General features: G+C 39.7%; 1 protein-coding gene across 13 annotated transcripts in view; it reads left to right on the top strand.

The window, feature by feature from the left end:
- Positions 1–13,231, top strand: part of ncor1 (nuclear receptor corepressor 1) — a 119,858-nt gene extending 106,627 nt beyond the window's left edge. For 12 of the 13 annotated variants that reach the window (XM_056270052.1, XM_056270053.1, XM_056270055.1 and 9 more), the window contains 13 exons: positions 2,274–2,417; positions 2,538–2,679; positions 4,386–4,858; positions 5,893–6,018; positions 6,514–6,656; positions 6,759–6,988; positions 8,872–9,018; positions 9,255–9,373; positions 9,497–9,550; positions 9,724–9,927; positions 10,790–10,963; positions 11,063–12,204; positions 12,301–13,231. In XM_056270052.1, the coding sequence (XP_056126027.1) occupies positions 2,274–2,417; positions 2,538–2,679; positions 4,386–4,858; positions 5,893–6,018; positions 6,514–6,656; positions 6,759–6,988; positions 8,872–9,018; positions 9,255–9,373; positions 9,497–9,550; positions 9,724–9,927; positions 10,790–10,963; positions 11,063–11,271 (2,165 nt within the window). In that variant the 3' untranslated portion in view covers positions 11,272–12,204; positions 12,301–13,231. Of the gene's footprint in view, positions 1–2,273; positions 2,418–2,537; positions 2,680–4,385; positions 4,859–5,892; positions 6,019–6,513; positions 6,657–6,758; positions 6,989–8,871; positions 9,019–9,254; positions 9,374–9,496; positions 9,551–9,723; positions 9,935–10,787; positions 10,964–11,062; positions 12,205–12,300 lie in introns of those variants that run through there. The other variant, XM_056270058.1, reaches the window with a different exon arrangement.
- Positions 13,232–13,467: the final 236 nt, after the last annotated feature.

The raw sequence follows: 13,467 nt of genomic DNA, 5'->3' as shown, positions 1-13,467 counted from the left end.
CTTGGGTGTGAACACAAAAAACGCGTTGAAAAACACGCGCCGATATTCGTCCCGGTGTGTACGAGCCTAAAAACTAAAGGCCTGTTCACACCGCAATATTCGCCGACGTTTAACGCCTCGTGACTAAACAAAGGGCGCCAATGTGAGTGTGCACACCGACGCGAAAAACGCCACGCGTAAAAGCGTAATTTTTTTTAAAAACGCCTCAGGTTCGTTTTTTTTTGGTTTGACGCGCCGCGTCAAAAACTATCCGACCAATGAGATTGGCGCTTTTGCTCACGTATCTGGAGCTTCTGAAGTTACAGTAAAACACAACTTGGGGGCGCTCAAACAAAACGGTCTTGCTGAGCACACATACGTAACGGCGAAGAAGATGCGCCAAGTAGAGTCTACACCAAGGATCACCAACCCTGCTCCTGGAGGGCTACTGTCCTGCAGACTTCAGATCCAACCCTGTTCCAACACACATGCATGTAATTATCAAGTAACCCTGAACAGCTTGATTAGCTGGTCCAGGTGTGTTTGATTGGGGTTGGAACTAAAATCTGCAGGACAGTAGCTCTCCAGGAGCAGGGTTGGTGACCCCGACTCTACACCATAGATTTCCATAATAAAGGCTAGATGTCTCGTCCGCGCTGCTGGCCAAATATGGCCTTTATTATGGATATCTATGGTCTACACTGCCGGGAGGAAATAAGACGAGGCAAGATGAATGTAGAGCTGCTGGTCTCGTTGGTGTCGGAACATAAAGAACTATGACAAACGCGACAGCGACTACAAAATAGGACTATTTCTTTTTTACATTAAGCGCCATCTAATGTCAGGGAATGAATTTGCATGTTCACTCGGCTCAACGTTAGCGAAAATCGCTTAGGTGTGAACACAAAAAACGCGTTGAAAAACGCTGACGAATAACGCGCGCCGATATTCGTCCTGGTGTGTACGGGGCTTTAGCATGTATTTGTAACGAGCAAAGTGGCGCACCTAGTATAAAAATAGGAAAATGGTAGTACTGTAAAAGATCAAATACATGACATCCAATCAAATCACCTCATCTTTTGTGGTCAAAATTGTGGTCTGTGCATATGATTATTTCATACAGTGTCTCTGCCTTAGCAAATCGCAATACATTACAGTAATTCTCGACAATGTACTTTTGCAAAAGGGGGGATTTAGCACTTGCTAGAATGAAGAACAAGTATAGATACAGAGAGTACATGAAGACTCAAACTCTCTTCAATACAGAAACATACCCTGTATGAGTTCTTGTTTCTAATGTTGATCATTTATTATACAAGCAAGAATGCAGTTTTCCCGAATATACCCACGATTGCAAATGTTACATTGATTTTATACAACAGTTCAAGAAACAAAAAGGTTATATAAAGTGACGTACATTTGTAAATAGTATTGTCAATATTGTTTGCTCTATTTTGCAACAAAATAATAGTTCCAATGAAAGCCACAGCAGAACTGTTGTGCTTCTCCAACACTTCAATGTTTCCTTACGAATTATGACCCATTCATAAGTATAGCCACTTGCTTCATTACTGAATGAATGACTCGATGACTCACTCATCGAGACAGTAGCTTGCTTTAGTTTAATATTTAAAATTATCACTTCGTTTTTACCATCATTTCATATTTCTCTATTGAACATTTTTAAAACATTGGCATAAATAATGTTATGAGATATTGTAATTGCGTTCAGGCCACCTCTGAGCAGCATTAAACTGTGTAAATACATCTAGATGTAGCTTGTTCCCACTGCAGTGGAAAGATGGCTTTTGTTTATACTGATTTCATTTGATTGAAATTATTGATTTAGTTATAATAAATAAAGCAATAAATTAATGGAATTTTCAGAATTTGACAAACATGACACACATTTTATAGGGTTAGAAAAAAAATGTCTTCATAAAAGGGAAAAAATGCACCTGAAAATCAATTTAAGGGGGCAAATATTGTACCTTAATGGGAAAGGTGTGACAGCAGTGTAAGTGGAAGAGAGGGTATGCAGAAGGATATTAAATGTTTTGGGGTACACCACTCTAAAAAGTTTGGGAACCACTGGAATAGATAATGCCAGAGTTATTTATATCCATTTATATATCCACACAATAATTTTGCATCACTGAAATCATGGAGCTGTCTTCTATCCCTTTCTTACAGTAACACAGCTGGCCCCAGCAAACTACAGCAGATGTAATGGGCCCGTTTGATTGTAACCCCTGTTTGTTTTTTATGTGTTGCCTGTTCTTCACTCCCCACAGGACATCCTGCCCATCATAGTGCCACTGCAGCCATTGTGGAGAGGGAGCGAGAGAAGGAACGTGAGAGGGAAAGAGAACGGGAGCGAGAAAGAGAGAGAGATCAGAGAGAACGGGAACGCGCCGCAGTAGAATATATGCGTGGAGGTAAGAATAATTGACACATCGAAGGAAATAATGGCACCAATAATGATCCACTCTGCTCCATCTTAACAAACTGAGCTATTCTGCCAGTGTTCTCAGGACTTATCTCTGTTTATGTTGCAGGTCCTGAACAGCCTGGCCGACCAGGCAGCCGTAGTTTCCTGCGTTCCACCTCACCCTCCGTGCGATCACAGGAGGGCGTCCTCCAGCAGCGGCCGAGCATCTTCCAGGGCACCAACACTAAGAGCGTCATTACCCCACTCATGTGAGCAATACACACTATTCATGACATCAGCCTAATAAATTAGTTCATTACTAAAATTGATTATCCACACATACACTTTTTTGTATTATATTAACTTATTAGCTTTTATTGTAGAATTGAAGATCTATCGGCCCATTTCAAAGCTACCTTGCATCTTTTTTTTTTTTTAGAAAAGGTAGTTCTTGAACAGTTAATGTCGTTGTTAGGGAAGAATGAGGTTTAAGACCAATTTTGATCAGGTTTTAGGGCGGGTCACAGCACAGAAATCTGCATTTTTTCGTCGCATAATCATAGATTCAAGTAACTCTGCACGCCCATGAGTGATATTCTCATTGGCCACGCCCCCTTATCCCAGGTGTTTAAACCTCCCCTAAGCATTATAACATGAAAGGCGCCAATAAGAGCGGCAAAGCGATTATGCGCATCCCATGCGCAGAATGATGCACTTGAAGCAACACGAAGTCACAGCGTGCAGCGCTTCACATTGAAAAGTTCAAAGCACAAAGCGAAGAGATTATATCTGTCCATGCTTAATGTATTATATCTATGCAACAGTTTATTGAGCCTTTTCTTTTAACAGTTTTACATTTCAGTTAACTTACAGTGCGCATGAAGAAGAATTCATAGTGCTCTCTACTCTAGTGCTGTAGTAACAAACACCCAGGAGAAAGGAATATGATTTAGAAAGCGCTATAAACTCCAGCAAGATAAAGTCATTTTATGCAAACTATAGAGTAGACCTTTATCTACAAATAAAGTATAATAATGGGAACATTGATCTTGAGGAGAGTGTCGTCGTGTTACTGTCGTAACCGATCGTGACGTGCTGTTTGAATGCTGAATGGAGAATGAGGAGAGATGAGTTTCCATTAACTTTAACTTAACGACTTAAATATACATTTTTACCTCACATTATGCTATTGAATGACTTTAGAAGTCTTGGAATATAGTGCGAAAACTTTATGGTGCTTTACAATGTTTTGTATGCCTTTAGTGGGGCTTAACAATAACACATAGGCCTACAATATCGGACCGAGAAGCTGCAGCCGTGGCGGGATGATTTTGAGTGTGGCGGCCCACCACGGCAGAATGAATGTAGCGGAAACCCTGCTATTTTATTCCTTTTGTATATGCCACCTCTGGGCTTGATTATCTTATTTTTTATTTATTTTTTAAATATGACACTTTTATGCCGACAATACACAAATGTATCTTCCTTTGAAACCAGGAGATAATTGTTTTGTTTTTTATTCACTCTTTGGCTTTATGTAGTGTCCTGTCACGCCTTTATTTTATAATTGAAATTAGTTCCGAACACGCCGGCCTGGCTGCGTTTGAGTGATTATATCTCCAATTTTGGCCTCACTCGAGTGGCTGTTTTTAAGTGCTACTTAATAGTTCATTTTGTTTTGTTTTTTGTTTTACTGTATTTGTATTTAATGTTTGCATGGTGATTGTGGTCTGCATGTGCAGTTGTAATGTGCTTTATAAATTAATGATATGATTGGAATAACTTGTATAATAAGCTTATGTAGTTTTTTATTATATTATTAGTATATTAATTTGTATGAGCTTTTATATTTTGTAGTATATATTTATTATATTTTATTATTTAATTTTTTGTTCTTATTTTTTATGTAATTGTTGATTTGTAGATTTTAAAATTTAGTTTTTCTCTATTAACCGTGGAACTTTTGCTTGTCCAGGCAAATGCCCTCTCAAGCATCTGCAGCTCAAGCCAACTCCCGATACAACAATGCAGCTGACGCCCTCGCCGCCCTGGTGGACGCTGCTGCCTCTGCCCCGCAGATGGATGTTGCGAAAGTCAAGGAGAGCAAGCATAGTAACAGTAGCTCCCGGGATGATGACATGATGTCATCACGGCGGGCAGCACAGGAGTCACAGGAGGTGGAGCGCCGTTCCATGCAATCGCCATATGGGGACGTGTCACTTCCTGGTGGGAAACCTTCCCATCCTGTGTATGCAGAGGGTGGAGGAGCTGCAGGGAGCAAAGAGAAAGCCCCACCTACGAAGTCACGCATGGAGGAGGAGCTGCGCACGCATGGGAAGACCACCATAACTGCTGCAAATTTCATTGATGTCATCATCACACGCCAGATTGCCCCAGATAAGGATTCCCGTGAGAGAGGCTCACAGAGCTCTGACTCCTCCAGCAGCAGTGAGTGTCATCAGATAGACAAAGTTTAATTATAATTAATTACATTTATAATAATTACATTTTGTGTAATAATGATAATCAATGTATTAAAACCAGAAATCACGTAACACTTCACTGTTCATAACTCAAATTTACATGAACGTTCAAAAGTTGGGGATCAATAATATTTTTAAATGTTTTTGACAGAAGTCTCTTATGTGATCCTTCAGAAATAATTCTAATATGATTATTTGCTGCTCAAGAAACATTTCTTATTATTATCAATGTTGAAAACAGTTGGGATGCCTAATATTTTTCTGGAAACCGTGAAACCGGATTCTTTGATAAAGTTCAAAACAGCATTTATTGGACATAGACATTTGTAACATTATACATGCCTTTACAGTGTTTTGATCCATTTAGTGTATCCTTGCTAAATAAAAGTATTAATGACGAAATTCTTACCGACCCCAAACTTTTCAACATTTAAAAGTAATGTACATACTAGAAAGCAGAGCAAACAGGAAGCAATTGCCGCAGTCACTTCAACAGAGTCTCACCATAAGTTAGATGTGTGATAGTTGAACAGTGGCGTTGACATCTTTATATCCTGCTCAGAGGCAAAATAATGATTCGAGAAATTAGACAACTCGTAAGACAAATACAAGGCATGAACTTAGGGATTTACTAACAGAAGGCATTAACAGGACACTTAATGGGATGACCAGTGCCATTGAGGCCATGAGACCTAACCTAGAAAGCACAACCTGTGATCCAGCTGGAACTAAAACTGACAACAATGGCAAACTTTTGACCTCAGATTTGACAGGGTAATTCCATTATAGGGAGTGAAGTTCTTACCACGGGAATGTAATTTGTTCTCTTTCTGTGACTTACTATAAAGTCTGATAGAAGGATGCTTTAATGCCAACTTTGTAATCTACTCAGTAGGTTGAAAACAGTGTGCTAAAGGTGTAGATGGCACACCCTCTCTCACTAACAAACCAGCTTTATTTACTTACAAGGCTATAACAGCATATTTGCATGTCCTTCAGTGTCATCCAGTCGTTATGAGGCTCAAGGGGGAATTGAGGTGATCAGCCCTGCTAACTCTCCAGCCCTGAGAGAAGAGAAGAATGAAGCACCTTTCCCATCAGAAAAGGGCTCTCAGCCAACCACAGGTGAGACTTAAAAGCCCTGAAGCCTCCACAAGCCCGGAAACTGAGCATGTAGATGGGGTGAATCTCTGAATATTTTAGGGACATATCCAGGTTATATCATACCATAAATTTTTTTTGTGCAAAATAAGCTTATATTAGAATTTTTTTATTACTTTTTAGACGTTTTTTTGCATTGTAACACTATTTTTTGTGACAGACATTTTACGGCCACATTCACATTTTCTCAAAGAAAATCTCAATCCTATTTCTGTGTGTAAAATATATTACTAAAGATATTAAGGAACATTCATTCATTGTGGTTTTATTTCTTATAAACTGCCTTTAATTTAAAATCTGTTGTTTTTTACTCTGTTACAATAAAAAATGCACTTACGGTAATGACAATCACAATCAATAATAATTGGAATTAATAATAAATAAATACAAATTATCTTTGGTGAGATTTACCCTAGTGTCATTTCTGTCAGTTCTTTGACCTGATCTTGTGTTGTGTAGGAATGAGGTTTGACATTAGCCGGTACAGGCAGTCAGGAGATTCAGGACCTTCTGCACCCCACCAGCCCCCCTCCTCACAAGCAGACAGTTATGGGCCCGTCCCTAAAACACACCGCATCATGACCCTCGCTGACCACATTTCAGTAAGTTGCACTCCTACTCCTGATGCTTGTCACATGTCACACCTCCTTCATTGCCCTCACTTTCTTTTTCTCTCTCTCTGTCTCTCTCTCTCTCTCTCACAGCACATTATTACACAAGACTTTGCCAAGAGCCAGGATCCTCCTCCATCATCCACTTCGCTGCCTTCCTCTTCACTCTCCTCCACATTCCAGAGCTCTGGTATGGGAGGTGTTGTAGGTCGAGTTAAACCCCCTAACCGCTATAGCCCAGAAAACCCAGCTCCAACTACACACCACCAGAGACCACCAAGCAGAGTATCTCCCGAGAACTCTTCCGATAAACCAAGAGCCAGGTACCCATCGACTCAAAAACAAAATTGCTAAATGAAAGCCAAGATTTTACTTAAATTAGTCATTTGTACAGAAACACTCACAAGCCGCACAAGAACGCATGCAGATACAATGCTGTTCAAAAGTTTGGGATTGGTTGTATGGATTTTTCTTTTTTTTTTTTTAAGAAAATAATATTTTTAATCAGTAAGGACTCGTTAATTGATCAAAAGTGATGATAAAGACATTTATAATGTTATACAATATTACTATGTCAAATAAATGCTGTTCTTTTGAACGTCTATTCATCAAAGAATCTTGAAAAATGCACCACAATATTAAGCAGCACTCAGCAAGCGGATCAATTTTAATATTGATCATAATAATAAATGTTTCTTGAGCAGCAAATCAGCATATTAGAATGATTTCTGAAGGATCATGTGACACTGAAAATTAAGCTTTGCCATCACAGGAATTAATTACATTTAAAAATATTATAATACATTACATTTTAAATTGTAATAATATTTAACAATATTACTGTTATTACTGTTACTTTAATCAAATGATCGCAGCCTTGGTGAGCATAAACGACTCTTTCCAAAACATTACAAAAATCTTACCAACACAAACTTTTAAACAATACTGTATGTGTGTATTTGTGTATGTCCACACCCAACCGACATTGAGAACACAAAGAACTTAAAAGACATTGTTTAATGGAATGGTAAAATATTCTTGTTTCCTGACATATATTACTGAATTAGGTGTCCTTAAATGTCTCTCTCTGTGATAGCTATAGGCTCTGAAACTGCCAAAAAATAAATATGGTTAGTGTCAGAAAGTGTTTTCTGCTTTTCCATTTTGCACATTTACAGGGCAGCCCATATATGTGAAGTAGGAAGCTGAGATTGAAGCAGATTAATCCTTCAAGTTAAATGCCATTTTCAACTTCACACACTGTTGTTGCTCTTTTTACCCCATCTCTAAATATGACACTACCTTCGGTGCAATAGTATCTTTATAGGCCAGGATTTTAAAAAGAAAGCGTGTATGTAATTCAGTTACTACATCTGGCTGAAGTTACAGAATGACTGACATTCTCTTTAAAGCCCTTTAAGTTATATATAAAGTTATGTTACGCATGCAGTGTGAAATATAGATGTTTGTTAATGTTAAATGTCTTAAGTTTTTTAAAGATTTAAAATGCACTACAAATAAAGTGATTGTCTCCTAAAAGAATCGATTCTGAACTGCTGAAACTAGTCGTCAGCAATTCCAGTCTCACTTCCTGTTACAAATGTATGTAACAATGTAATACATTTGCATAATGCCAGCCTATGGTCTTCATTGCCTGCCCGTGAATGGCGTCTAATTTGTCTGCCTTCAAACACTGTAGTTTTAGCTGAGGCCTGGAAGAGTTTGGTTCGTATTGTTGACATTTCGAGAAGACTGTTTTCAGCACTGCCAATCTGCTTTGTATGCACTTCAAAAGGATGAGGACTTGAATACTGGAATTGCAGAGCTGCCAACTCTCACGCATTTGATTGGTCTCACACGCCACACCCCCGATTTCTCACGCTGAAGTGTCAACCTGGTCGGTCAAATGCCTGGAAGATGTTTATCTACATATCTACCCGTTGAGCCACTCGTGATCGACTAGTTATGCCGCAAATTAGTTAAAATCTCCCGGAATCTAGAGCGCGCACGCGAGACAGAGATTGTGCTCCAAACCGCGTAGGGCAGAGAGGGAAAGCGAGCGAGAGACCTTAAAGTTTTGGAAACTTTAAAATGGCATAGTTGGGGCACTTTAATGCTTACAAAAACCCTTACAAAATGCGTGAGATGCTTTATACACTGAAAACAATGCCCCAGCAGCAGTCTCTTATCTTTCTGTCTCTCTCAGGCCAGGCAGGTCTCCTGATCGAGGTCGAGGGCTTGTCGAGGGCAGCTATGAGCCCATTTCTCCTCCTCAGGGCTATTCTGGGTTAGATAAACAGGAGGCCAGTATGCAGCAGAGTCAGAGACGAGAGCATGAGCACCCCGAACAGAGGTAGTAACTCATTGTCTCTCTGCACTACTAGGTGTATGAGCCTTTATTTACACTTTTTTTTTTTATTACATTTAAGTTTAAGGGAAAAAAACACTAAATCGAAAATGAAATAGTAAAGCAAACTGGACTGCCCATGTACCTGAATATTCAGACTGTTGTCTGTTTATTGTCTTTGTGTGATTTTTGGCCAACCCTATTCTTCACTGGGGTGATCATTGATCTTTCTTTTGTTTCAGGACTGACTCGCGCTCCCCAGGCAGTGGCAGTTACCTGCCCTCATTTTTCACCAAACTGGAGAGCACGTCTCCTATGGTTATGTCCAAAAAGCAGGAGATCTTCCGAAAAGCAGAAGTCGGTCAGTGAAAGTGCAAACCCATTTTGTCAGAGATCTGTTCCCACTCAAGCTCAGGATATTTACTTCACTGCACTAATAAATTGCCACCTAATTTTACCTCTCATTTGCCCTTTCTCTGAACAGGTAATGCTCAGCCAGGCACAGAGATCTTCAATCTCCCAGCAGTAACATCATCAAGTGAGTTTCACAACTATCAGTATTATTCATTTCACCATAAAGAACTTACCTGACATGCCATTTACGTCAGTTGATGTATTTTCATGTTTCATAGTTTGACACAAGATTTAAACGCTTCTTAAATTATTCTCAAATTTTCCAATGTGTGTGTGTGTGTGTGTTGTCCTGTACAGGCAGTGTAAACCCTAGAAACCACTCATTTAGTGATCCAGCCAGTAATCTGGGTCTGGAGGACATCATCAGGAAGGCTCTAATGGGGAATATGGAGGAGAAGCAGGAGGACCACCAGCAGGCTCACCTGGGGACAGGAAATACTTCAGGAAGCATGAGCAGCATTTCAGAGAGCCGACAGGAGGCCAGCCCGTCCCCTAACACAGGTTCATACTCTAAATACACATCAATGAACATACACTTGATCTAAAACAGAACATTCTGCAAAAGTGCTTTGTGGGTCAGCTTATTAACATGAAAATGAAATTACAAGGCTAATACTGGTTATTGGAGAATCACTCTGAATTAGGGCTGGCATGATCAAATTTTCACCACAGTTATCATGGCCTGAGGAATTTGATATCACAATATCTTTAGAAATAAAATATAATGCTATCAGTCAAAATCATATTCAAATTTATTTAGTGTTTTCTCAAAATACGCATGTAGGGAGACTGTACAACTGTTCAAAACCATAATTTTGGCACTTCTTTCAGTCTTAAACCTCGTATTTTTTTACATGATCCAAAAAACTCCCACACAGATTTTTTTCAAGTGCAGGTAGTGTCCTGCTTTCGTCTCTCATTTCGTCCATCATGATCTTGTGAGGCAATTGTAGCTACACACTGCGTCATCATATTTTCTGTTATGATGGCCTTCCTGTAGCTCAAACAGTACAGCGTGGCGCTTGCAACGCCAAGGTAATGGGTTCGATTCCCAGGGAAAGCAAGAACTGATTGAAATGCCATGTAAATCGCTTTGGATAAAAGCGTCTGCCAAATGCATAAATGTAAATGTATAAATGTTGGGTGGTAACTAGTGTTAAGGTTGGAGTACAACCACCTAATTGACATGTCAACCAGATGCTTACTGGCTCTGGATTATTTATATTATCATATTTGTAGTATCAACATGACACCAGTATTTAATTTAAGTATCACGGTTATCATCAATACCTCTAGTCTGAATGTTTGCATATCATTCAAGACCAAACTGCTAACGTGCTTGTCCATCTTTCTACCTCCACAGCTGGAAGGCAGAAGCTTCAGAGCAAAGCTAGCAGCAGGAAATCAAAGTCTCCGAACCCAGGCCAGGCATACTCTGCCGGAGAGCGTCCCTCTTCTGTGTCCTCTGTTCATTCGGAGGGTGATTACCACAGACAGGCTCCCACCTGGGCTTGGGAGGAACGGCCGTCGTCCACAGGTCAGCTACTTGATTCTTGATTGTTAGATTAAAATGTTTTGTTAGAGCTACATTTGTTGAAATTAAAATGATTGTTTGTTTCTCTTTCCTCCTGCCAAGGATCCATGCAGTTTCCTTATAACCCCCTGACCATGCGCATGCTCAGTAGTACCCCTCCCACCTCCATGGCCTGCCCATCTCCCTCCATGCAGTCCCAGCAGCAGCCACAGTGTGGCGCCTCTGGCCCTGTGGCACCGGCGCGAGCTTGGGAGAGAGAGCCACCGCTACTGTCAGAGCAGTACGAGACCCTCTCGGACAGCGACGACTGAGGCAGATGACCCGCCTCCCTCTCCTACACAAGCGTCCATGCCTCACTCCTGTTCACCATCGCTCTTCTTTCGCTGTCTTTATGAATCCCACTCACTGCCTCTCGAGAGTGAGGTTCTACTGGGGAGGAGGTCGTACGTTTGGTGCTAATTAGTGCCCACTGGTGGTCAGAGAGAGCATTGCTTAGAGCCACTCATTTTCAGGATTGAACCGATGCTTTGATTTTTGGCCCGTTTGGGGATAAGAACTGGACAAAATCGTGGAAAAAATCTGAGACGTGGAAAGTCAAAAGGATTAAAAAGAACTTGTAAAGAGACTTGTTTTCTGAAAATTTGTTTCTGTAAAGATTTTGTTTGTCTTTAAAAAAAAAGAAAAATCAATGTATGTAAATAGAGAGTAACCTTTTGCAGTGTTTTTCATTTAACAATTTTTTTCTGCATTTTAACTTTGCTTTTTAAATTTATCCCAGTTGGATGAATGGATGGAACAAGACGCGTGGGAATTTTTGTGGTCATTCGGGTTAAGAGCATTGAACTTCCCACATCTGAAAGTAATGGTCTAATCAAAACTACTCCCAACGAAACGCAAAAAGGACTTTGTTACGTTTGCCCCCTCAGATGTGGACCCTGTCTATGCAGCACTGTTGAGATGTCTTCTGCCCTTTTACTTCAGGGAGGAAGTCACAATCTTTCATCAACTGTTATAGGAGGACAGGACTAAATGAAAGACGGTATCAGCCTTTTCTGTTGTAGGAGTCTTATTCACAGTAAAACTTCAGATATGAGATGAATGTTTCTTCTGTTTTTCTCTCGCTTTTCTTTTCGCCTTGGTTCTAATCGTCAGCAGTGGCTTGTTGCAGATCTGTTCAGAGTGTTTGACCCTACAGTTGAATGTCTGACAGTTGGACACAACTCGTCATCTTTAATTTGCCTACCGTTCTTACAGGGCTTTGCTTAGGTTGTACAAGGTCCGCCACCTTTCCCCAGTAACCCTTTTTCTTTTTGAAGAATAATGTTACTGGGGGGGGAAAGTCCTCTGTTACTAATCATAAAGGAGCACGTATGACGTGTGTATTCTGTCAAAATGTGTTGGGTTTTTTTTGTTGTTCTTTTTTTCCTCCTAGACCACAAAACAAATACAAAGACAAAAAAAAGGAAGTATCAAACTTGGTACATCTCTGCACCATTGTTGCACTTTTTTCCTTAGTAATTTTGAGAAGCTTAAAATCATACTACCTGTAATCTAAGTTATTCAATGTCATGCAGAGGTCTGGAATGCTTTCAGATATGCTCATGTTTTAGTCACTTACTCCATCTGCATTGGGAATGTTTTTTGTTTTTTTTACTTTAAGCATATTAAATCGGTACCATTTATCTCAGCTGCTGCACTCGTTCAGAGATCTAAATATCTGTCTGAAAGTGAATAAACTCAGTGCAGAAATAGTTGAATGTGATGAAAGCTAATGGGGGTCCCTGATATCTTAAGGCATCTCTTGATCCTGCTTTTTTCCACTTTATGTGCTTCTGCTTTGTTCAAATAACACCACCAGTCTGATCTTTATTTTAATCTAATGGTTTTGTTTTCTTCAGAAGTTTAAAAAACAAATGTTGAGCTCATGTTTGGATTTTTTCCACATTCGTTTTTTTATGATTTTCAGCATCAATGTTATATTCATCCTGTTTTAATGGGATGTCAAGTGTTTACAATGGCATTGACAAATATGGTGAAACTTGAATCTTAAAGACAATTAAAACTGCTCATCACGTCAGTCTATTTCCAGTTTAGCTTTGCAAGGGTGACTTTCTTTTTTTCTGGTCCGTTCTGAATCAAGACTTGAAAAAAAGTAACTTGTCCCCTGATTTTGAAATCCAATGTTTGTATCACTCTGTCTCCTCAGTAGTGGATGAGAAATGTGCAGACCAATCAATAAAGTAGAACAGAGCTCCACCTCTCTGAAAAGGACATCGCTGTATCCCCCGTCTCTGATGCTTTTCTTTCCAATCATCTACCAAAAAAACATTGAAAGATCCCACAGCAGAAAGAAAGACATACTAGTTTGGAATGACATGAGGGTGAATAAATGATGACAATTTTCAGTTTTGGTTGAACTGTGCTAGCAATGACAGCGTTATGGGTTTAATTCCTAGGGAATCAAAGAACTGAATAAAAACATACCTTGAATGTAATGGACTGTTAGT

This window comes from Rhinichthys klamathensis, unplaced genomic scaffold, assembly GCF_029890125.1.
Source record: "Rhinichthys klamathensis goyatoka isolate OS25496 unplaced genomic scaffold, OSU_Roscu_1.1 h1tg000296l_1, whole genome shotgun sequence".
NCBI classification, from domain to species: Eukaryota; Metazoa; Chordata; class Actinopteri; order Cypriniformes; family Leuciscidae; genus Rhinichthys; species Rhinichthys klamathensis.
The sequence above is the reverse complement of the archived record's forward strand: the minus strand, read 5'-3'. Positions and strand labels throughout refer to the sequence as shown.